The sequence below is a fragment of the Cucumis sativus genome, chromosome 1, assembly GCF_000004075.3.
Source record: "Cucumis sativus cultivar 9930 chromosome 1, Cucumber_9930_V3, whole genome shotgun sequence".
In the NCBI taxonomy this organism is placed as follows: domain Eukaryota; kingdom Viridiplantae; phylum Streptophyta; class Magnoliopsida; order Cucurbitales; family Cucurbitaceae; genus Cucumis; species Cucumis sativus.
The window spans coordinates 12549426-12574124 of record NC_026655.2 but is presented as its reverse complement, the minus strand read 5'-3'; the positions used below and the strand labels follow the sequence as shown (position 1 = coordinate 12574124).

The window sequence follows — 24699 nt, the reverse complement described above, 5'->3', positions numbered from 1 at the left end:
AGAGGGGTGGGAAATAAGTAATATTGTGAATGATGAATTAAGGTGGACTTCAAGGATTGAAAAAGATGCAGTTTACCTCCAACAAAAACTGAAATATATCCAAATTGTGGGCCTTTTCTCACCCACATTATTTATAATTGTGATTTTATAACAAACTCTGTTTTACGTTCATATTAAATACAATTTCTCATGTGAATTTTTATAAATTCAGTTCATTTTTTTAATATAATTGTATTATAAATTATAATAAAACAAAATAATAATTATATAAATTTTAAAAATTATAAATATATAATATAAAATACATTTAAACATTTTTTAAAACTACGGCCAAACACACATTTAAAAACCTAAAATACAGCATCTTTTTATTAAATCTCATTTTCAAATTTCATTTTTCAGATACTCATTTTTATCTCTTTTCTAACGATGGAGGATTTAGCAAATCAAGTTATGTCGAGCTACCATAGCCGGACCGGTTAACAAATCAATCATTAAATTTAAAATAAATAAATAAACTTTTTTTTTTTTTTTCCTGAATATCCATTCAATATGTTAATATTAAAAAAGAAATTAGTTTAAGAAAAAAAGAAGATGAAAATAAATTATTGTAGAGCTGATTTAGTATCAACTTCATCAAGCGTCTCCCAATTCTTAAATATACTATAAAACAAGAAATTATTTTGATGTATGACATAAACTTAGATATGAGTGAAGATGATAGAAAAAGAGTGCATGAATTAGTAATATACGTAAGCGATCAAATCATTAACTAAAGTATAATTTACGTAAACAACAAAAACTAGAAGAAGCTTACAACAACCCTTCAAAAGACGCCTATCCATGAGTTGAAAGATCCCATCTCACTACTAACTGCACCCTTCTTTCCAAAACACCCACTCAACGGATCCAATGTGGAGTCACAAAATATACCCTTGATTCAAGAACTCAAAAGTTGGGATCCAATCTTCCCAACCCCACTCGTCCACTCGTCAAAGAAAAAAAAAAAAGAAAGAAAAAGACCAGCTGATGGCCTCTGTATTTGGTTCAGATGTCTATATTACTACACTTTACTTCTGGAAAACTAAAATTGGTCTATTGAATCCTCCTGAATTGCCGTCGGCCAAGCCAATGTTTAAGGCTTCAACTGTTCTGAATCCAATCTGGGGTGGGATGTTGTCCAAGAATTAGTGAAAACTGATGCTGTTTGAAAAACTCAGCCAAATAAATCATATAAATACCTTGTCTAGGAGTATTTCTTGAAAATCTTCTGGAAGGATCTTTATAGTCCTGAAGTTCATTTTAGTAGTCTGCATTCGAAACATCAGCTGAAATCTAAGGCAATATGATAGGAGAAGCTAGAACACCACTAAGAAAATTTTCAACTTTGGCTCAAGGTGATTGTCGATTAAAACAATCTGGATGCTCGGAATATTTTACCTCGGAAACACTATAGTTGGCTTCATAAGACTTCCAAGGTTGAGGCTCCAAAACAAGAATGCCACCCTGCCTTTTCAGAATGAATGGATAATTAAGAAGGTTCTGAATCAGATTGAAAATGTAAATACAAACCAATATAACAAAGTGCAGGATGACATGCATGTACGACGGTTAAGTACCGGGTTAAGCAGTTTCCAAATCTTGGAAAACAATGTAATCAAGCCATCATCTCCCCAGTTAAGATGAATCCACTTTGCCACACTCAAACTGCAATACAGGAAAAGAAAAACATGCATACTGTAACAACAAAAGGGAAATGTATCAAGGGTCAAAGAAACAAATAGCATTAATGCGTAACATACAAATTAAAAGATCAACTTACCAAAGAATTGTATCATAATGCTGGTCCGGTGGATGGTGACTGAATATAAAATTCTGCCGTTTGAAGGAGACAACCGCATGAAGATCATGTTCTTTGGAAGAAGAAATACTTGTAGAAGCTTCTACTAAGTCTATCCTTGAAGCTTTGGAAGCACGGCACTTCAAACCATTATCAGGGTTCCCATCACTCAGTCTTATTTCCCTTCTAAGATTCCAATAAGCATCGTCAACTCGATCTTGCATAAAGAGAAGATTAGGTTGGAAACAAAGCAACATTTTAGATAGAAAAACCGAAAGGTTAACTCGGGCTTAAACACCTTGATTTTTTAGAAGTATTTCACCTTTGAGATCAATTTTATCCCAAAATAACAACCAAATTGTGATGTAATGATTGCTAAAGGTACTAGTAAAAGATAGACTTCATAATGATGAAGTCACTATGATCCAAGAAACTCAACAAACAATGAAATTTCCAAGAAATATGTTCTAGACGCACAAGCTTCTTCAGGCAAATACTGGGCAGTTTAAAGTCAGTATGCACTATGTGCAACAATGATTAAAATCTTCTAGGACTGAAAATTTTCCTCCTTCAATGCATAAAATAATATTTCAGTTCATGAGCTTTATCATTTCCCACCCATTAAGTAACTAAGAGGCTCTCCAGCATGATATGGATTAAAGATATTAAAGAAGAAACAGCTTCATTGATGCTCCCTACTAATAGAGTCAAAACAATAAATCAACATCCAACCATCTCAAGCTACATTTTACATGACTAGTAAGTGCCTAAAATAGTTATTGTAAAATGCATCATTGATTAAGGCTTAGACCTCCAAAGAAAAGGGCCATTCACAAAACTGCCTCTATATACTTTGTAAAATTAAGAAGAGGATCTACAATGGGAGCTGAGAAGTTCAAAGTGCAAATCTTACCAGAGTCAATATCAACACCAAGAATACTCCGGCAATTAAACTTTCTAGCTGCAATAAGAAAATTATCCACATAAGTAAATAACTCTAGTATTTGAGGAAAACAAATTCCAGAATCTTCAACGATAATGAGAAATAGGCACTGAAAAGGAAAGACAGTTTGAAGCTCTCCATACGTATGCCTTCCAAGCATATACTATTATTAGAAGTACGGCAAATGACAATGATATATCAATATTTTTTTTTTCTTTACATGTAAATACTGAGATGGAAGTATTGGTACCTATCTGGATGGTAACTATCCCATTATTGCACCCAATATCCAGGCAATCCTTGCCTTCAAACCATTCTTTCTTGAAAACCTTTAAACGAGGATCTTCAACCAATTTTTGACCCACCTGCAACACAAAAGAAAAAAAGAAAACCCAACTACCGGGAAGGTTATGAACATTCTGCCGGCCGAATAAAAAATCATAACAGCATTGAAGTTGGAAAAAACAGAGATGAACTGAAAAAAAACAAAAGATCTAAAATGAGTTGGAGTGTCAACCAGAAGCCGGAAATGATGAAGAATACTTGTCTTAAGAAGCAGAAAGGGTAGGGGAAGTGGGGAAGAATAGGGGAGGAGAAATACCCGGTAGCCATAGTAATTTCGGTAATTGCCATAGGAAAAGCATGCTTCCTGTGCTTTTTAGGATTTTGGTTGCGTTCTACTTGGGTTCTATCATGGGCTTCCGCCATTTCCTTGAATCGAAACTTGGGATTACCTGAGACGCGGAAGATGAAAGGGGAATGGAGGGAAGAAAAATGGCTAGGGTTAGGCAGGTACCAGTAATTAACAAAGGTGATGTTCTTCCTAATTTTCGCGGCAAATCCAAGCGGCGGGTGTGTAGGTTACCTTTTACAATTCCACAAAATTAGCCCTTCCCACTCTTTTCTTTTTATTAACTTCTAAACAGCCACTTACTAAGTGATAAAAAAAAGTGTAGTATAGTTAATTCCTTTTTACATTTTTGCATAGCAACCCCACCTTTTATATTCCATCAACCACCCATTGAACTTGTGATTACATCCACATTTTTCTTCCTTTCTTTCTTTCTTCTTCTTCCTCTTCTTCTTCTTTCTTTTTTTTTTTTTGTTTATACGCACACTACTCGAGTGATCTCGAAGCACCCAACCCACATAATCTGAAAATCAGACTCCAAGTCGCAACAATCTTCAACTTTAGTAAAGATGGATCAAGAGGGTTTTATCTATTCTTAACAGGATAGAATTACGAAGAAGCGATTTCTTGCCTCTGGAATCAGCTTGTCCACCATAAGAGAAACATTTTAAGTCTACCTCGAAATTAAACCACATACTAGATAGACTGAACATTAACTTGTTGACTTTGAAACACCACTTTATCTTGTTAATATCAATAAAAGACACACGCTCAAAAATCTAAATATGAAATATGACTCCTCTATTCCTCTCACGTAAAATATTTAATAAAAGGGTGGGTACATGATTGGAAATACATAGTTTTTGAATACTCAACAAATCTCTCTTCATATATTCAATCCTCTTAAGCTCTTTTTCACTCATTCCTTTCCTTACCAAAATCGAAAAGCCCACAGATCATTTGCGTCTTCCTTGATAATAGAAAGAAAGATAATTTTGGTAGTGTTCTGTGTTTTCTTTTTTCACTTGGGTTCATGGAAGAAGTTTGAGCAATGAAGTGTTCGGGTTTTTTAGGAGAGCATTTATACGTTCATAGAAATTCTACGAAGGGAGAGTGTTTTCTCTTCTCTCTTTCTTCTTAGTAGAAGCATACTTTAGAGGTGATTGTTTTATTCGTTTCTTTTTCTTTCTTTCTTTATTATTTTTTTTTTTGGTCTGTTTTACATGTTTCTTTTGCAAAAATAGTGAGAAAAGCTCAACCCATGTAATACTTCACATATATACATCCTCAATACATTACTAATATATACACTTGATACACTACTGATATCCATTTTGATATATTAGATACACCATCAGTACGTTACTAATATATACTTGTATACACAGCCATATCCACTTTGATACACCTGTGATATACACCGAATACATTTGATGTCTTTCAAATATGTTTGATACACTTAATATACATTTGACTTAATGCACACTTGATACATGTGATATACACTTGGTACACATTCGATACACACTTGGTACACATTCGATACACACTTGTGACTTAGTATACACTTGAAATAACATATTTGGATTTGTGATAGAAGATTTTGAATTTTTGTTAATGATTTAGGTAAAGAAAAATATGTATTTTTTTTGTAAAAATATAAACCACAAACACATACTATATTATAACCAAACTAAAATAATCTACAACCTATAAGCAAACTATTATAACCCAACTATAACATAGGACTATACCAAACTCATTCTTACCCCAAATGTCTAAAAAATAAGTGTTTCACGTCTTTTGATCCTAAAGTTGATAAAGATCAACTTATTTACAAACTATCTCATTGTTTTATTTACCCAAATGTCATTAAGCATATTTACTTAATTGTCATTAAATTAAAAATATTTAATATTTTATCATTTTCAAACATTTATGTATATAAATATGTGTATCATGTGTATCAAATGTGTATCAGATGTATCACTTCGGTTAGACTTGAATTTTTGCCATATCCGCAAAATGAGAAAAAACGTGTGACAAGTTTGGAAATCTCTAAACTCAAATTGTCACCACTCCAATTTCCATTTATATTAATCACATAATATCAAATGCTCATAATTAATTTAAACAATTCAACTTATTTCCTAATACTTATTCATATTAATGTAATGAGGGATACCTAATAGAGCTACAAATTAGAAGCGTCAATGGTATCAGATTAATTAATTAAACTTTTTAAATTCAATTAATCAATATTTATTTACAACCGATCACTCCACTAAAAACAAATAGTTTCACTCTTCACAAAGTAGATATATTTATGTTTTGATGGATATAATCAGTCAATAGTGAGTTGACCCTTCACAAATTACTCATAACTACAACTTAGTTAAATTATCGTTTTACCCTTATAGTTACATTTAACTCCTTAATGGTCATTTTCACCCATATAGATCAAAGGAATGTTGTCATAAACAAAACTTCACAACTCACTCAAGATTAAGGTCAAGTTTCCCTATGGTCATCCTAAAAAATATTGGTTGCTTCAAGTAACAGTATTATAAAGAGAAATTCAATTATTTCGAGGTCCAATCTATGTATATAAACATTTTTGAGAATACCTCCATTCACATGAACAATATGGTTCATATTGTTTATAACAACAATTACATCTTCTCTAACAATTATAAAGTGAGTAATATGTGCAGTGTTACAAGGATAAGACACCCAACGTCTATCTATTTACTATAGACCTTTTATATTATAACTTAAACATAAACCACTTGTATGTCAACTACATATTGTTCAAGTAACACATCATAGTAACCATTTTGATCCTAGCCTTTTGGATTGAATTAATGTTGTCTAAAATACTTCTAATTTATATTAATAAAACTAAAAACTACTAGATTTGGCCAATTTCGACTGGAACATACAATTTAGTTCTTCAATAACGTTTAACACTCCTGGGTAAGAAGATAAATTGAAATTATGATGCATTCACAAAAGAAAACAATTGGTCCTTTTTTAAAAAAAAATCAAAGAAATTAAAAAAACACCCATTGGGTTGAATTGCCAAATTTATGTGGTATGGTATCCAGTGGGGAATTAATAACTTAGAAATGAATACACTGATTACCCCTCAACTAAAAATAGTACATTCAATGCATAATATTCAAACCCAAACGTAAATAAGTGGTTTAGATATTAAAACAACCAAAGACTTGGAACAACCCAAATCGAGTTGATACACTTTTTTGAAAGGTGTCATTGTAAAAGACAATTATTCATCCCTTTGCATGGGGCTACAAGTTAACCACATCAATTGTCTCAACCAAAAACAGCAAAATTCTCCGTCAAAATTCTCCGCTACTCGCTTTCACTTAACTCAATGTTAAAAGGAAAATGAGAGAGATCTCTTCAATGAACAACCAAGTTTGTTATTTGTTTAGTAACTCTTTAAAATACAAAATAAAAATCAAATAAATACAAAATTTGAATCATTATTCTACAAATCTAATTATTACTTCACCAAAAAATCAAACACAACTCATTCAAATTAAAGATAAAACTACAAACAAACAATTTATTTCTCTTTCAAACATCTCATTGTTAAAAAATTGAAAGTACATAGATATTAAACATGGTTAAAAATTTGAGAAGAGGGAGAGTTGTTAAAATTAAAGGACTAATTAGTTTAAAATGGAGTGAATTGTTATAAAAAGTTAAAAAGGAAAAACGAAAAGTGATTTATAACCTTAGAAGTATTTGATAAGAGTAAGAGAGAAAATTGAATTTAGTGTATAAATTGAATTATAAGTAATTATCCTTTTTAATGCTAATTTGGATAGAAATACTTAGTGGTTATAATTAACAAGGTTGTAGAGCAACAAAGATGCATACCTGGTGGCTGCTGTGTAATCACAAGCGTCTTCTTCGATAATTGGATGAGGTGGTGACAAATGGCAACTTGGGTGTGCTAACTGTTTCGTTTGGAATTTTCTTTACTTCAGGGCATCCTTCTATGTCCAACCTCTCCAAGCAGACATACTTAAGTATACATTTTCCAGAGTGAAAGTTGGTCAATTTTGGTAAATTATACAACTCCAAATAATTCAGTTGATTGAAAATAATTTCTTCCTCATTTTCTTCGTCTGCATCTCCTTCAGGCGCTGCAACTATATAACGCATTTTTGTACACTTACTTATGCTCAATCTCTTGAGATTCACTAGACTTTTTGCCACCAAACAGCTAAACAGATTCACCAATCCATTGCAATCTGTAACTCCAACATATGTTAAGTTGGAGAATGTGATTGATAATGGTAGCAAACACTTCAAATTATATCACATCCGTCCACATAAATATATTCCAAACTATCAAAGCTTTGATCAGTATCCTCCTCCCACCCCTGTGTAAGCTTAGGAAGATTACGTACGTAACGTTAAATGCTTCAATTCTGCACCACTTTGATCTTCTCTATTTGGGAATACTCGCACCAATTCAATGGAATTTATAATCGAGAGTACCTTAATTCTATATAATAATTCAGTCAACTCCTTTGGCAAACTGACCGTGCCATCATCTTTGAAACCACGTAAATGGACATCTTCAAGTGTGGGAAATGATTTCCATCCAAGCGAACAACTTCTTCCTGAGCTAGTTGCCAAAATCTTAATCTTGGGAATAATACAATCTGAAAAACAACCCAAGATCCATTTAAATTTAAATTTAGTTTTTATTAACTTTTTGTTTCTTAAATTTAGAATTGTTTGATTGTAAAACTGGTTGAGGTGTTTGTGAATAGTGTGAATTTCCACTATTTGTTGCTTTGCTGGGTAGAGAACCAAATATGTCAAGATTTATGAATTTAGTAGAGTTTGATTGGCAGAGATTTGATGGAAGAATCAACTTTGGCATATGGCAAGTGCAAGTCAAGAATGAGCCCTTGATAGAAGCTGTGGTTATACAAGGGCTTGAAGGGAAGACAAAATGTAGTACTTCTAAAGAGTTAAGCAATGATTGTGTGGTTAAGGAGAGTTGGTATGGGTTGAAAAAGCGTATAGATGGTTAGTATACATGCTCACTAATGTCATACAAATAACTCAAATAATAAATGAATCATCAACAAACAAAAGTAACGAAAGGAAACACAGAGGATGGTAATTCAATTTAGTGAAATACCACTTACACACTTACATCTGGACAGTGTCGAGGAAAGATAATTCTTAATAACCAAAAGTTAAGCAAATTAGAATACAATACTTATCTATAATAACAACTACAATGACTTCTATAAAGCTTAACTACCTAGACTTTTCCTAGATATAAGACTCTCTCTTAAGTAAACTTATGCTTTCCCTACAATATTGGTGTCTTCACCTCTCGGCTCCCCTTGGTAAATATGAGACTCTCTCGCACCTAGATATCTTTCTTTGTAATTCAACAAACTCTCTATGCTGAAAAATCTTAGACTTCCCTAAGATAGAGAATCCATTCTCTAAGACCAAGAATCCCTTCTTGATGGTAAAGATCGATTTAGGCTCTCCTAAACCAACGAACTCTTCAATATGTTGCGAATAAGGGTATAAATAACTTTGCAACAGAACAAGTTGAGTGATGAGAAAATGCAATGAAGAACATAATGGTCGTATGAACAACTGTTGCTCAAAATAAAGTTGTAGCTTAAATGCATTTTTCACAATAAACATGTTCATCTTCTTTAATAAACAAATTTGGCAACAGTAAAGGGGTTTCATAATTTGCTTCAAATAAACTAATTTGTTAAAGGAAATAACTTCCAAAAGAAAAAAAATCAGCCGCCATCCCAATTTGGGACAAATTTCGAATAAAGGAATGCATCCATATAATTCAAAACAAGGAAAGTATAAGTAGAATAATCTTCCGATGTTTTGACGTTAAGAATTTACGCATGACAACAAAGCAACCAACTGCCTTGTAAAAAAATATATAATATACCAACTAATAGAAATAAGCTCCAACAATGGTTCTAGTAAAATTTCTAAGATATCTATGTGGGCTATTAATTTGCCATGATCTTCCTAAATAGGTGGAAGAATTAAGTTATTTTTCTATTTATTGTTTTTGGTTATTTGTTTTCTAATCATGTCCAAAGTTTTAGCAAGCACTAAGTTAGTTCTTTGCTTCCTTTTAGACTATAAATATTAGTCATCAAATTGAATAAAGGTAAGAAGTTCCATTAATTTTCTCTCCCTCTTGGCAATATATATCTTACAAAGTATTTATCTTTGCTTTCTTCAAGAAGAGTGCGTGAGATTTTACAGATCCTTTGTTGTAAAACCAACATTTGGTATCAGAGCAGGTTGTCTTCTCATCGCATATTCCAACGAAGATGGCAAGCACCTCGCAACAAACAAAGGAGAATGGTGGAATGCTGATTCTCTACCCGATGTTAACTCCACACAACTACACAGTGTGGACGATAAAGGCAGAAGCAATCCTCGATGCCCAAGGAGTTTGGGAAGCAATAGAGCCAGCGAGAGGAGCCGAAGTGGATGTGAAGAAAGACAAGAAGGCGCGTGCATACATTCTCTAATGCATCCCGGAAGATGTGCTTCTACAAATCGCTAAGAAGAAGACCGCAAAGGAAATATGGGATAGTCTCAAGACAAGGTACTTGGGCAGTGAGCGGGTGAAATGGCGAGAGTTCAAACCTTGAAGAGTGAGTTTAATGTTCTTCGGATGAAGGAAACCGAGACGATCGATGAGTTCGCAGGAAAAATCAGCGGATTAGCAAGCAAGTTCACCACCCTCGAGTTGCACTTGAGGATTCATCATTGGTCAAGAAGCTCCTCGATTCTGTCCCCGACAAATATCTTCCCATTGTCGCCGGAATCGAGCAATTCAAGATCTCGAAACCATGTCGTTTGAAGAAGCAATTGGACGGATGAAGGCATACGAGGAACAACAACACGACTTAAAGAAACAATAACAACACGATGGACAACTCCTACTTACCCATGCCGAATGAAAGCTAGACAAAAAGGACATAGTGGTGACAACTCTCGATGAACAAAGGCGCAATTTGGTGGTACCGATCGAGGAAGATGGTGAGGACGTGGTCGTGGCACTGAGCGTCAAAATAGTGCGGGAGACACTAGCAACACTGGAAATGGCACTCGTGATAAAAGTCACATTAAGTGTTTCACTTGCAACAAGATGGGACATTACGCGTCGGAATGTCGTGGAAAAGGTCGTGACGAGGAAGCTCATCTAACTTGTGCGTCGAAGAAGAACCGACTTTGATGATGGCCATGTCCCAGGAGGGGACACGCACATAGATGTGATCAGGAGGATGCCATACTACTCAGCAAAGAGCGGTTGTTGCCAGAGATGTATTGCAACAACAAGAATGGAGAAAATAATGATGTTTGGTATCTAGACAACGGTGCTAGTAACCACATGACTGGCCATCGTGAGAAGTTCCAAGAATTAGATGAAAGCTTCACTGGGAGGGTGAAGTTTGGCGATGGATCAACCATTCAGATCATGGGAAAAGGAACAGTCATGTTCGAGTGCAAGAACGGTGATCAGAAGGCTCTCCAAGAGGTGTATTACATTCCAAAATTATGTAGTAACATCATAAGCCTCGACAAATGACAGAAAACGGAAACAAGGTGCAAATGATAGAAGATATCATGAAAGTGTCTGATAGGAGTGGGAAGCTTTTGATGTCGGTGAAGCGAACTCAAAATCGTTTGTACAAGATAACTTTGAAGACACTCAAGCAAGTCTGCCTTCTGACAAGCCTAGAAGATCCAACATGGTTATGGCACGTGAGACTTGGCCATGTAAATTTTCATGACTTGAAGCTCATGGGGGAGAAGAAATTGGTAGTTGGAGTACCACTAGTGACTCAACCGAACAAGTTATGTGAAGCGTGCGTGATTACCAAACAAGCCAGATTGCCCTTCCCCGTCAATCAACATATAGAGCAGAGAAGCCATTAGAACTCCTCCATGCTGATATATGCGACCGATTTCACCATGTACTCTTGCTGGAAACAAGTATTTTTGTTGATCGTTGACGATTCCACGAGATGGATGTGGCTGTATATGTTGGAGGCAAAAAGTGACGCATTTGAAGCATTCAAGAAATTCAAACTCTTAATGGAGAACAAGACGGAGTACAAGATCAGAACGCTCCGGACGGATCGAGGTGGTGAGTTCTTATCTGCAGAGTTCACTCAATTTTGCAAAAAGAAGGAATCGAACGACACCTCACCGCTCCATATTCACCACAACAAAATGGCATTGTAGAGCGTCGTAACCGCACCGTAATGGCGATGACGAGATCACTCCTCAAAAGCATGCATGTGCCTGCAAAATTTTGGGGAGAGGCAGTGAGACACGCGTTTATTTGTTAAACCGTCTTCCAACGAAGGCCCTTGGAGAACGCACACCATTTGAAGCTTGGATGGGGAGAAAGCCACATCTTGCACACTTGAGAGTCTTTGGTTGTGTGGCATATGTAAAGAACACAACCCCTCACCTCAAGAAACTCGACGATCGAAGCTCACCAATGGTATATTTTGGTGTCGAAGAAGGATGCAAAGCCCATCGCTTATATGACCCAGGCCGTGGAAAACTACAAATTAGTAGAGATGTTCTTTTTCAAGAGAATCTTGAATGGGCTTGGAACGAAGTTGTTAGTGACGGTAAGGAGATTACAGAGTTTCAGGTGATGGACCAATTTTATTCTGACGAGTTCGAAAACTTGGAGGATGCAGAAACTGGGGTTGAAAATGCCTTACCACATGCAACTGAGATACCTGCGATTGGAGAGACCAGTCCATCTCCTCCATCGACGAACACACCGGTCCGTCTAAGATCTCTCAGTGACATCTACGCCAACACAGAGGAAGTTGTAGGTGGTGATGAACAAGAGAATGAGGTGATGATGGTAGTGTCCGAAGAACCGACTTGTTACCAAGAAGCTGTTACAGAGGGTCGCTGGTACGAAGCAATGGAGAACGAATTAAAATCCATTGAGAAAAACAACACATGGAGTCTGACCGAGCTTCCACTAGGACACAAACCCATTGGTTAAAATGGGTGTTCAAATTGAAGAAAGACCCTAATGGAGAAGTTGTCAAGCACAAAGCAAGATTGGTTGCTAAAGGCTATGTACAAAGACAAGGCATTGACTTTGAAGAAGTTTTTGCACCGGTTGCAAGACTTGACACCATTCGAGTCATTCTTGCACTCGCTGCAAACCAAAGTTGGGAGGTACACCATCTAGATGTGAAGTCGGCATTTCTCAATGGAGAATTGGAAGAGGAAGTATATGTTACTCAACCGGAGGGTTTTGAGGTTCCAAATGAAAAACACAAGGTGTATAGATTGTCAAAGGCTCTCTACGGATTGAGGCAAGCTCCACGAGCTTGGAACATTCGACTTGATAGGAGTCTCAAAGATCTTGGTTTTAGAAAATGCACTCAAGAGCAAGCAGTCTACACAAGAAGAGAAGAAGAGGAATGTGTTCTTGTTGGAGTGTATGTTGACGATCTCATTGTAACAGGAAGTAGCACTGAAAAGGTCAATAAGTTCAAGCAATAAATGATGGCAAATTTGAAATGAGCGACTTAGGCCTTCTCTCTTACTACTTAGGAATTGAAGTTGAACAACAGAAGGGTCGAATCCTGCTCAAACAACCAACTTATGCCAAAAGAATTTTGTCCCAGTTTGGAATGGCTGATTGCAATGCCACAAAGTACCCGATGGAACCCAAGGCACAACTTCACAAAGACACGGAAGGAGCACCAATTGATGCTACGGAGTACAGAAGCATCGTTGGTTGTCTTAGATACTTACTGAACACAAGGCCAGATCTTTCATATGCTGTTGGGATGGCGAGTAGGTATATGGAAAGGCCTACAACCATGCATTACAAGGTGGTCAAGCAAATACTTAGGTATTTGAGAGGGACGATTCATTTTGGGCTCACTTATACGAAAGGTCCCAGAGAATTCAATATATTCGGTTACTCTGACAGTGATTTAGCCGGTGATCTCGACGGGAGGAAAAGCACAAGTGGAATGACATTCTACTTAAACGAAAGCTTGGTTTCATGGAATTCGCAAAAGCAAAAGACGGTGGCACTCTCATCTTGCGAAGCGAGTTCATTGCAGCCACTACCGCAGCTTGCCAAGCATTGTGGTTAAGATGCCTTGTTAGCGAGATAGTCGGAATGGAGCCAAGGCCGGTAACATTATTTGTGGACAACAAATCCGCATAGCTCTCATGAAGAATCCCGTATTTCATGGTCGCAGCAAGCACATAGATACACGTTTTCATTTCATTCGAGAGTGTGTCGAGAATGGACAAATTATCGTTGAATTTGTCAACACTGGAGAACAACGAGCCGATGTTCTGACTAAAGCATTGACGAGAGTAAAGTTAGCTGCTATGCGTCAACTACTTGGTGTTCGTAACTTAGAATCATGTCAGAATTAGGGGTAGTGTGGGCTATTAATTTGCCATGATCTTCCTAAATAGGTGGAAGAATTAAGTTATTTTTCTATTTATTGTTTTTGGTTATTTGTTTTTAATCATGTCCAAAGTTTTAGCAAGCACTAAGTTAGTGGTTACTAATTTTTGCTTCCTTTTAGACTATAAATATTAGTCATCAAATTGAATAAAGGTAAGAAGTTCCATATAATTTTCTCTCCCTCTTGATAATATATCTTACAAAGTATTTATCTTTGCTTTCTTCAAGAAGAGTGCGTGAGATTTTACAGATCCTTTGTTGTAAAACCAACAATCTAGCACGAGCGATGGAGATTCGGAGGTAACAAATCTGAGAGTTGGAAGTTCAATCATGCTAAACTTGGCTAAAAATGTTTTTGCAAACGTAGGAAGCTTGAAGTAATGTATGATATGAACAGCCGAGACACATCACATTACTAGTTTTTATGTTATTTAATAATTTTGATGTCATTTTAGTATTTTTCTAGATTTATCCTTTTTAATAAAAGTTGAGTAGGGCTAATTTTGTAATTATTTGATCTCGTTGAATTGGGGTTTTAGATTGGAGGCTAATTGAGCTAGACCATTAGGTTACAAAAGTAGTTTTTGGCATATTGAATTTGGAACGAGGTTTTTAGATTCATCATCGGACTTTAAAACTTTTATCTAGGGTTTAATTTGTGTGCTTTGAGCATTTAGGTAAATTTGATCAACAATTTCCTTTGGATTATTGTCAAATTGATTGGCAGACTTTAGTGATTTGATATTAGGAGTTCACCGATTAGGTTTCTAATTTTCAAATTCCTAGAGTTTTCGTATCAAATGTATGAGGTAAAAAAAAAGATATAAAATCGACTTTACCCAACCAAATGAGCATTTTCCATATGTTGTGAATGGTTGAAGGGACAAAAATCTCAACTTGTTGTGAAAGTTTTTCTGAGTTGGAGGTGATAGAAGTGATGGTAGAAGATGAAAATAAGGCACACCAACTTATTTGACCAGTTCCTTTCTTTCTATGGACATACGAAAATCTTGAAGTACAAGAGAGAAGCATTAGCCTTTGATGAGGTTACTAGTAGATTTTTGTCAAAAGAAAGAAATATTGAAGAGAGAAGGATCTTCGCAGGAGGGTTCAAGACTGGTAGCTAGCAAATGGAAGAAGAAGAAAGAGTTGGCGGGGAGAAAGGTTTGATGGAAATGTGTTGACTTTATAGACACACGTGAAGGAGATTGTCCTAATAGATTAGGTTCATTAAAGGCTGTCAGACGCTATAACATGGTTTCAATTGTTGGAGATGATGAAAATCCACTCTAGTGAAGTTGCAGATCCACATGTTTGCACATAAGAGAAGTTAAGTTAAGTTATGTAAGGTGTGCGGTGGAAATTAAGGACTTTGAAGTGAACGAAGTAGATGCAAATTAGATTGCACCATAAATTTGAATAAGATTTATATATTAACTCGTAACAAAGAAGAAAAATCTTAAAAATTATTTATATATTGACTTGTAACGGAGAAGAAAATTGTTAAAAGTTATTTATTTATTGACTTGTGACAGAAGAAAAATGTTAGAATGTGAAATTTTAAGTGGTCTATATTTTATAGCAAAAAAAAAAAAAAAGATAACAAAAATATTTAGAAATATAACCTAGTAAAATGTCATTGAAAAAGATGCATTACCTCATGGGACACCAAGTGGAAGCTTCATCGTTTGAAAATATTTGGTTTTGTTGAGATGCGTTTAATCTTTCAGTTTCCTTCATATGGGTGATGAAGGAAGGTGGAAAAAGAGTTTTAAGCGTCGGACACTTTGTAATCTCCACTTTCTTTACATTGGGGAAGAAGGTCTGAAGTTGTGGGATTTGGATCGGTATTCCAAACATGCTTTAAGTTTGGTAGAAAAGATAGGTGTAAGATCGTGAAGGGACTAGTACTTGGTTTACATCACCTGCACCACCACTACCACTCCATTCTTCAATTTCAAATATCCTTTCTACTAACTTACAATGATGTACTTCTAATGTATTTAAGAAAACAAGTAACGTAAGCATATGTGATGGAAATACGTATGTTAATTTGTTGCAACTTGAAATGTACATATATTGGAGTGTGCAATAAGGAATTTGCAGGTAATCCATTATTACGCCATAACGTCTTCAAATTGTTCTCTCCTCCAATATTAAATCCATCAACTGAGGAAATGAAACCTGCGAATTGCATTTTAGAAATTAATTATATAAATTTGGTGTTTTAATTTAAAAAACGAAAGAAATGATATATATGTTATCCGTAATTAGTTTTACCTGAAGATCAAGATGCATGGGTTATTTTCAATCCCACGTGGCATGTCTAAGTATTGATTTTGATTATTGTGAATGTAGATTTGAAGTTCCTTCAAACGGGGATACCAATTATAATTTCCATATGGAACAGTATGGTTATTATTGCAAAGAAGGTTTGTAAAACCCACCGAATCTTTTACAACTAAAATCTCACATTTTTGCAACACTATTTGGAGTACTCCACCAATTGAATGAATGGATGAGTTTATACCGAGCCCCAAGCTTGGTGTGTATCTCTCCTTCCTTGTGAAGTACACATCAACATTACCAACACAAAAACTAAATTCTTCCAACTTTTCTGCTTTTTCTACACTCAGTTCGTTTAACAAGATCTCAACATTCTGAATCCTTAACTCTAAACTGAAAAGGCGTGTCAGACGGTTCAATTCGGAAAGTTCATTCATTTTGAAGCCATCAAATTTCAACTCTTCCAGTTGTGTCATACTTTCAATGATGTTTGGAGGAAACTCCGACGGATTAAAGTCGTCGCATTTCAACACGTGTAGCACCTTTAGTTTTATCAATTCTCACATACATATACCCCACTCTCTAATCTCACATTTTTCCACATCTTCAAAATTTTCAATTGCTTTAATACTTTGACTAATGCAATCAATATCAATAACTCCACAATCTGACAACCATATAATGCTTCAAGGTTGTTAATTGATGCCCAACTTGATGGTTCAAAACTTATACTCATAGTTTCCACAGACAAAACTCGAAGCGCTTTCATTCTTTCAAAAAATGCAGTAGGAATTCGAATTTTATTACCCTCCCCGATGGATGATGATCCACGATTTGTTAATATTAACAATTGAAGGTTCGGAAACTCCAACTTTTGGGGGAAGGTATACACAATATTTCGCACAATCTGCATAAATTGCTTTATAAGATTCATGCATATCATCATCTTCTTCTTGCCAGTATTCCAGCCTTTGCCCACTCCTATACGTCAAGGACGTCATCTTATCTTTCTTTGATGCAACGTATTTCGCAAAATCGTGGACCACATCATGCATTTGAACACAATCATCTGATCCTTTCTTGGACTGCTCATCTTGAAGCAAATAGCAAGATTTAAGATCATCAACCAACTTGATTACTCTATTCCCTGCATCTTCCCAAGTATTTATGTGCTTTACCAATCCCATACCCATTGCATACATCTGCAAATCCTTCACTTCAATCTTGTAATCATCTGGAAATACACTACATAGAAGTAATACTTGCTCTGCTTCATCTTCTGTTGAATCGTAACTGAATTGGAGACAAGAATACAATTGCTCACTCACTCCTGAAATAGTCACTGTAACAGGATTTTTCAATGACTTTAACGCATCCTTCCATATCTGTACTCTTTTTCCCTTCAATGCTTTTCCTAGAATTTTAAGTGCAAGTGGTAACCCTCCACATTCTTTTACCACATCCTCTGCTATTTGTTGTATATTATGTCCATCTTCAACACACGAAGACTCACCAACTATTGTCACGAAAAAGTTCCTAGACTCTTCGTTGGTAAGAGAATTCACCTCAAATGTCTTTTCTGTGTTCATTTCATTGTTTAATACATGTTTAACTTGTCATAAGTATCTTACATCCTTCTTTTCTTGATTCTGAATGACAAGGAATTCCAAACTCTTTTTCAACATCGTGTTCCTTCCATATATCATCCAACATAAACAACATATTCTCTTTCCTCTCGGCAATATGAGTTCGTAGGCGACATGCTCTTACCTCCTCACATTCTATATTCAATTCCATATTTAACTCATCTTTAATTTGTTCTTGAATATTGAATACACTTTTGGATTCACCAACTTCCACTTGAATCACTCGATCAAACAAATTCTTTTCCAACACTAACTTCTTAACTTCATTCAATAAAGCAGTTTTTCCAACACCACCCATACCACATACTCCAACTGTGTCGACATTAGGGTTTGCAAGTGCCTCTTTTATTTCTTCTACTATTGAAGTTCTTGACGCGATAATTTGATAATCGGTAGGGAGAGTGGGAGAATTAGTATCGGGAGAAGGTACGGGATAACCAACATTATCTTTGTTAAATCCATTTCCTTCATTTATGAGTTCAATAATATTTTCCACCTCTTTTTTGCTTTTCTGGATAATTGATATCGTTCAACAAAATTAAAGCATGAGGGGTTTTCATTTTGTTGTGCTATCTCCAATACATCCTTTACAATTGTCAACCATTTAGAAACTCCATCAAAAACTGCATTCCCTTTTGCCTTTATCCTGACTGACCAAAATTTGGACACTGTCCTTAACAGTCCCAAGAGCTTCAACTTTCTTTTCAACTTCCTTAATATTTTGCTTGTAGTGGAACAGGTAATCAAGTTGGTGTAAAATGGGTATTTTGCTTGTAGTGGAACAGGTAATCAAGTTGGTGTAAAATGGGTTTAATTGTGTACTCAACTACTACTACCAACTACAGCATCCGCCATTTTTTCCCCCCTTCAAATTCTCCTCTCCCTGTAGATTTGGACATGGTCAAATGGAATGAAACTTTGTTGCCGAAACTACCTAAAATATTCCTAACGTTAATATTTTTTTTTTAAAAAAAGAAGTACCTTTAAATTTGATGTTTCAAAATTTCGATATGCCCTTAAAATTTTAAAGAAAAATATATTTAAAAACTAAGGATTGGGTTGGGATTTCGAAAAATTTGGCATCATGGCATGTCCACTATATTATTACAATGTCCAATGTATTATTAGAAGACAATAATTGTCAAGTTTCATTTGAGAGCTTCAAATATCATGTTTAATTCATATTATTAAGCTTTACACATACATCAAACATTGAAGTTTACTTTTTGCAGAGTAAATAATTTTAGCGTACCAACCTGCTAGAATGGCCGTCGGAGGGAGACAGGAGACGTACGGCTACTGAGGAGGGAGCGGATGGCGGCGAGAAACTGAGGGGAGAGAAGACGCACGACTAACTCAAATTATTTAACTTTTTTATTAAATAAATAATAAAATACATAATTAAATTAATTTAATCCCACTAAACCTTAAGTTTTGTTTAAAAAATAGGGATACTTTGTAAAAATGGCCGAATAAATTGTAATTATTAAGTTCATACCACACATTTTATTATTTGCAAAAATGGCAAAAACGAAGCCCAACCCACACATCAAAAGCTAAAATATCACAAATGTCCTCGTTACTAATATACGTTTGATACACCTTATACACGTCTCATACAACTAATACACCCCTTGATACACCTAATTGTTGGAATTTTTTGTCCTAAAACTCGTAGTTTGTAAATCATATTCTATTCAATAAAGTTGTTATTGAGAAATTAAATATTATAATCTTAAATCCAATAAATCAAAGTTCCAAGGCTATTTTTTGAATAAACTTGAACTTTATGTGTAAACATAAACGTGGATCAAGTTCGAGTATATAGCCTAAATAGTCTATAGTATATGAAATAAAGGTTGGGCGCCTTATTTTGAGAGACTATGGATGCGGCCCACTTTGTAGTACAAACGATGTGATCCTAATCGTTCATGTAGAGACATGAAAGTGGGGGCATCCTATGTAAAATGTTTACATAAGACTGAACCATGAATTAGTCATTTTTACGTTATAACACCGTTTACTGTTTAAAACTGACTATCTCAATTATTGATGACCTAGGTAACTTAGTCTTAATCCTGAGTTAACTATGAACTCCTGTTCATACGAGATTATCCTTAGATCTGCATAGGTGAGGGCAGCTCATCAGCGTTGGCCCAATAAGCCTCCCATTTCAGGGGTAAGATCGGGTGGATAGCTGGGAACATAGGGTACAAGATGGAATTCACTCCTACCCGCTTTAGGGTTAGTAGATAGGTTGCTCTCTTAAGCACTGAATCCAAGTCTTGAACAAGGGGCCCCACCCTCTCATTGGCCCGAGAGGGATTAAGTTTATAGGTTGAACCTTAAACCAATTGTTCAATAGTGGATTAGTGGGACTTAAGGAGCAAGATGTAATCTTGGGGGTAAAACGGTATTTTGACCCAGCCAAGGTTACGAGCAACCTGTGAAGGATTAACTTACTGATTATGGTTTTATCAAATGGACACAAATATATCTATAGTGAGGGGAGTGCAACTACGGGACTTTAGTGGAATGACCCGTTAGTTAACGAATGTTGATTAACTCGGTTTAAAAAGTTTAGCTAGTTAATCTTGAATCGTTGGAGCCCATGATCTATAGGTCCATTAGGTTCCTCTGCTAGCTCATATGGATTAAACTTAGAACAGTGTGATGAAATAAGTCGAATTGTTCGAATAGAGAGAAGAAAGGAAAACCGACATATACAGTGATATAATTGTCGGTCTTCTAATTAGAAATAGAGCTTTATGTTTTACATACTATAAGTATGAATGCGGATTCATACTAAGAAGCTCGGAATTGGTCAAAAATAGTAAAAAGTCAAAATGTTGACTTTTGACTTTGAAAAGTCAAACTTTGACGGCCTTATATTCAAATGTGATTTGAATTTGGAAAAATGAATGCGGATTCATGCTCGGGAGGTTGGAATTAGTCAAGTACGGACAAAATGGTAAAAAGTCAAAATATTGACTTTTGACTTAGAAAAGTCAAAGTTTGACTTTTGACTAGAAAAATCTAATGACCATTTTACCCTTGGACTAAGTTAGTGGGAAAATCCAATATTTGTTGGATAATCCCACTAACTCTTAGTGGGATATGTGGCTATATGAGATATAGACACCTAGCCCACTAAGTTCCACTAATTGTTAGTGGAATATTAGGTGTTGAGATTTGGCAATTGAATTGCATGCATTTTTGCATGTAATTAGGCTATAAATAGAGATGTTTTCAAATGTTGAAGGACTTTTGCCTCTTTTATCATTTTCATCATCTCAACAAAAGAAAAAAGAAAGCTTCCAATCTCATTTTATCTCCATTACTTTCTACACCAAAATTGGGTTCCACAACCCGGTTCTTTGTCTAGAGGATAGCAGTTGAGTACTAGTGGTGGTCTCGGGTAGAATTGGTAAGAAGACATCAAACTTTTGAAAGCTTCAAAGGTAATACTTCTTAAAACCCTAATTTGATTAGTTTATGGTTACATGTTAATTGTGGCAATTAGGGTAGAAATTCGATTCTTTTTCCGCTGTGCATGACTTAGTTCTATCACTAATACACCCATTGATACACCTAATACTTCTTGATACACCTGATACATTTGATTGATACACTTGATGCACCTGATACTCTTTGATACACTCGATACCGAAACATGCTAATATATGTTTGATACACCTGATACATTGCATATACATTTAGTATTATCCACTTATACAATTGATTGATTAAATGAACTTGATATGCTTGAAGTCCTACTTATACACTTGATATGCTATCGATATACACTTGTAAACTCGATTCATATACTTGTTAATGATTCACTTTACTGATATGTTTTAACAATATATTGTTGATATACTTGATAATGATATATTGAATTACATCATTCATATACTTAATAATACTCTAATAAACTACATAAAATTTGAAAAAATGAAAACCACGTAGTAAGTATATTAACCAACTAATACATATAATATAAGTATACTACAATACTATCATACGAAACTGAGACAGAGTAAAACAAAAAAATTAATATAAAAAAATAAAAGAAAATCATTTGGAATCAAATTCAACTCAAAATACACATAAAGAAAGTAAAAAAAAATCACAAATAAAGTTAAATTACTCCAATCAACAACCATTATATTATATTATTCATATTAAAACTAATGTACTATTGATATTTTAAAATTAAGATGAAGACAGAAAGAATAAATAATTTTTCTAGTATAAGAATAAACAAGTAATTAGGGCCTTAAAAAGTGGGAGCATAAATAAATAATGAGTAGGACATTAAAAAGAGGAAGAAAAATAAGTTATTGAATGGTAGTTTAGAAATAATGTCAAATTTAAGATGAAGAAGTAAAAATTTTACCATATTTGCAAAATTCTAAAACAATGTGCTATAATTGTTATATTATATTCTCAAAATGTCATCCTATGCAATTTTCCTAAAAAATAACCCTCAACTATTAAAAAGTTTTAAAAAATATAATACCCTTATGCTTCAAAAAAAAAAAAAAAGTTAAAAGATAATCTCCAAATTTTGCACCAATTTATAAAATAAAAATAAAAATTTTAAATTAAAACTATAGTTTTATTTTTATCTGACTATTAACCCATAATCATAGATCACAAACATAACCCTTCTCAATAGTTATTGTTGTACCATTGTCAAATAACAAAATGTATATGACTATTAACATATAGTGATAGTCTGATAGATCTCTCAACGTGAGATGTTTTTTATTTGACTAGTAATTGTTTTAACGAGAAAACTTCGTGAAATTTTGTAAAATTGTATGGTTTAAATCATGTTTAAGATATGAATGTTGACTGATATATTGAAGTCTTGATATTACATAAATTTTGATTTCGATAGATATTTTTGAAAAATTATTATAAAAACAATAATTAAAAAATAATAATTTTAAATTAGTAAATAAATATTTTATTATTTTCAAATAAGTAAACATGTCTATTATTTATATTTTATATTAGTGTTATTTTTATGTTTATTTGTTGTGATTTGTGCATTTTTCTATGGTGTAATGGAAATATTGCTTCATTACTATCAATATCAAACACATGAAAATGTGAAAATATCGATAGAAATGCCTACATATGGATGAAAATTTAAAACTATAGTTTTAACTTAAAGTTTTGATTTTTATTTTGAGGGATAAGAAATTTTGTTTAAAAATTAGATAAATGAAAGTATTTTTGAATTTTTTATAAGTTTAAGAGTGTTTATGAAAATTTTGAATAGTTGGAGGATACTTTTGAAACAAAATTTTAATAGTTTTCATACAAAACTAACTTATAGAACTTTTGAACCATTTTTAAAAGTTTAAAAACAGATTAAAATTTCTTAATTTTGTTTCTCTCCTACTCGTCGTCTCCCAAGTTTCGTTGAAGGCTTCGCTCACAGCGTTGCCTCCGAAACAAATGGGTATCCCTTTTGATTTTGTTGAACGACCGAGTTTTGCACTTTACCTCCGAAACTCAATCGCTTGCATGTTCACCACTCTTCTTGGTGAACATGCAATTCCGACTCAGTTTTCCCCTTCCACTTCCCCTTGCCGCTTGGACTCCCATTTGCCGATCGAGTATTTTTTTCTCTCTGATTTGGACACTTCCTACACTATCGTTACTATCATCTTCTGCAATTGGGATGTTTGAGCAAGGTAGGGTTGGAGGTAAGTGGTTGGATTTTGAGTTTCTATCGAAGCTGATGATAAGGATTACACTTATGTATTGTCTGAATAATTATTTGTGATTAATTCTGTTTATGTACTTGTCTGAATAATTATTTGTAATTGTTTTTGTTTTTTTCTTCAATTTACTTCCAATTTTTCATATTCGGTCATCCCTGTTTGAAACTGCAATGTTGTTGTTTGTTTTTCATGTTTCTGATTAGTTTTGTTTGTTTAAATTCATAATTATTCGTAATTACTTTTGTTTATGTGCTTCTCTGAAAAATTATTTGAAGTAGTTTTGTTTCTTACTTCAATTTACGTTCATGTTTTTTCATTTTTGGGCATCCTCTTTGAAACTACAATGTTGTTTATTTTCCATGTTTTTGATTAGTTTTGTTTCTTTGAATTCATAATTATTTGTAATTACTTTTGTTTATGTGCTTGTCTGGAAAATTATTCGTAAGTAGTTTTGTTTCTTACTTCAATGTCCTTCCATATTTTTTCATTTTTGGCCATCCCCGTCTGAAACTACAATGTTGTCCTTGTTTTTCATGTTTTTGATTAGTTTTGTTTGTTTGAATTTCTTGTTGCTACGATGTTTAGCAATCTGAACACTGCATTTTCAGGCATGTTTTTTAATTGGTGCCCTAAGAAATATGTTGTCATATTTATTTCTTTTGACACTAAGAAATATGTTGTCATATTTATTTCTTTTGACATTTGACATTTGAGTAACTATGTTTACAGTTTCAGTTTACTTGCAATTAAGATGCCTTATGATGTTGAGTTGCTGTGAAGTCTGCTCTCTTTATTTGCAAGCAACTGTCTGTTCTGTTTTATTCTCTTTATTTGTAAGCAAATCTCATCAATCCATAACATTGCACTGTCTGTGTTCAATCATTTTCCTTGGTTATGCATTTGTCTATTCATAGCTTATCTTTGTCTTAATGTGGTAGGTTTTGACTATGTCCTCCTCTTTTCTGTACACTTCTGTCATTTAAAGAGGTTCCCTTCTTTTATTTTTTTGGTATGGGTCAATAAAGGCATACTTGACCATCTATCCCTCTATATATAGCACTTCATTTGTTGTATT

General features: G+C 34.3%; 3 protein-coding genes across 3 annotated transcripts in view; 1 reads left to right on the top strand and 2 right to left on the bottom strand.

The window, feature by feature from the left end:
* Window positions 1–718: 718 nt before the first annotated feature.
* LOC101214673 (probable RNA methyltransferase At5g51130) lies at window positions 719–10718 on the bottom strand. Its single transcript, XM_031886220.1, has 10 exons — window positions 10634–10718; window positions 7951–8117; window positions 3385–3432; window positions 3034–3148; window positions 2754–2801; window positions 1823–2057; window positions 1620–1707; window positions 1441–1506; window positions 1242–1310; window positions 719–1163 (listed from the first exon to the last, which is right to left on the bottom strand). The coding sequence occupies exons 1-10, from the start codon at window positions 10716–10718 to the stop codon at window positions 1071–1073; spliced, it is 1014 nt and encodes a 337-aa protein (XP_031742080.1). The 3' UTR covers window positions 719–1070.
* Window positions 10719–13037: 2319 nt separating this feature from the next.
* Window positions 13038–13625, top strand: LOC116404039 (secreted RxLR effector protein 161-like). Its single transcript, XM_031886210.1, has one exon. The coding sequence runs from the start codon at window positions 13038–13040 to the stop codon at window positions 13623–13625; it is 588 nt and encodes a 195-aa protein (XP_031742070.1).
* A 3415-nt stretch (window positions 13626–17040) lies between these two features.
* Window positions 17041–24699, bottom strand: part of LOC101215874 (disease resistance protein At4g27190-like) — a 31874-nt gene continuing 24215 nt past the window's right edge. Inside the window, 2 exon segments of the mRNA XM_031886204.1 lie at window positions 17041–17848; window positions 17850–18394. Coding sequence (XP_031742064.1) covers window positions 17041–17848; window positions 17850–18394 — 1353 coding nt within the window.

Excerpts from the sequence above, each read along its gene's own strand:
- LOC116404039 (XM_031886210.1), top strand. The coding sequence starts at position 13,038 with ATGAGCGACTTAGGCCTTCTCTCTTACTACTTAGGAATTGAAGTTGAA.
- LOC101214673 (XM_031886220.1), bottom strand. The coding sequence starts at position 10,718 with ATGGCCATCATCAAAGTCGGTTCTTCTTCGACGCACAAGTTAGATGAG. Across the intron at positions 3,149-3,384 it reads GAAATTACTATGGCTACCGG|GTGGGTCAAAAATTGGTTGA; the intron begins GTATTTCTCCTC and ends TTTGTGTTGCAG. Across the intron at positions 1,708-1,822 it reads CATTATGATACAATTCTTTG|TTTGAGTGTGGCAAAGTGGA; the intron begins GTAAGTTGATCT and ends CCTGTATTGCAG.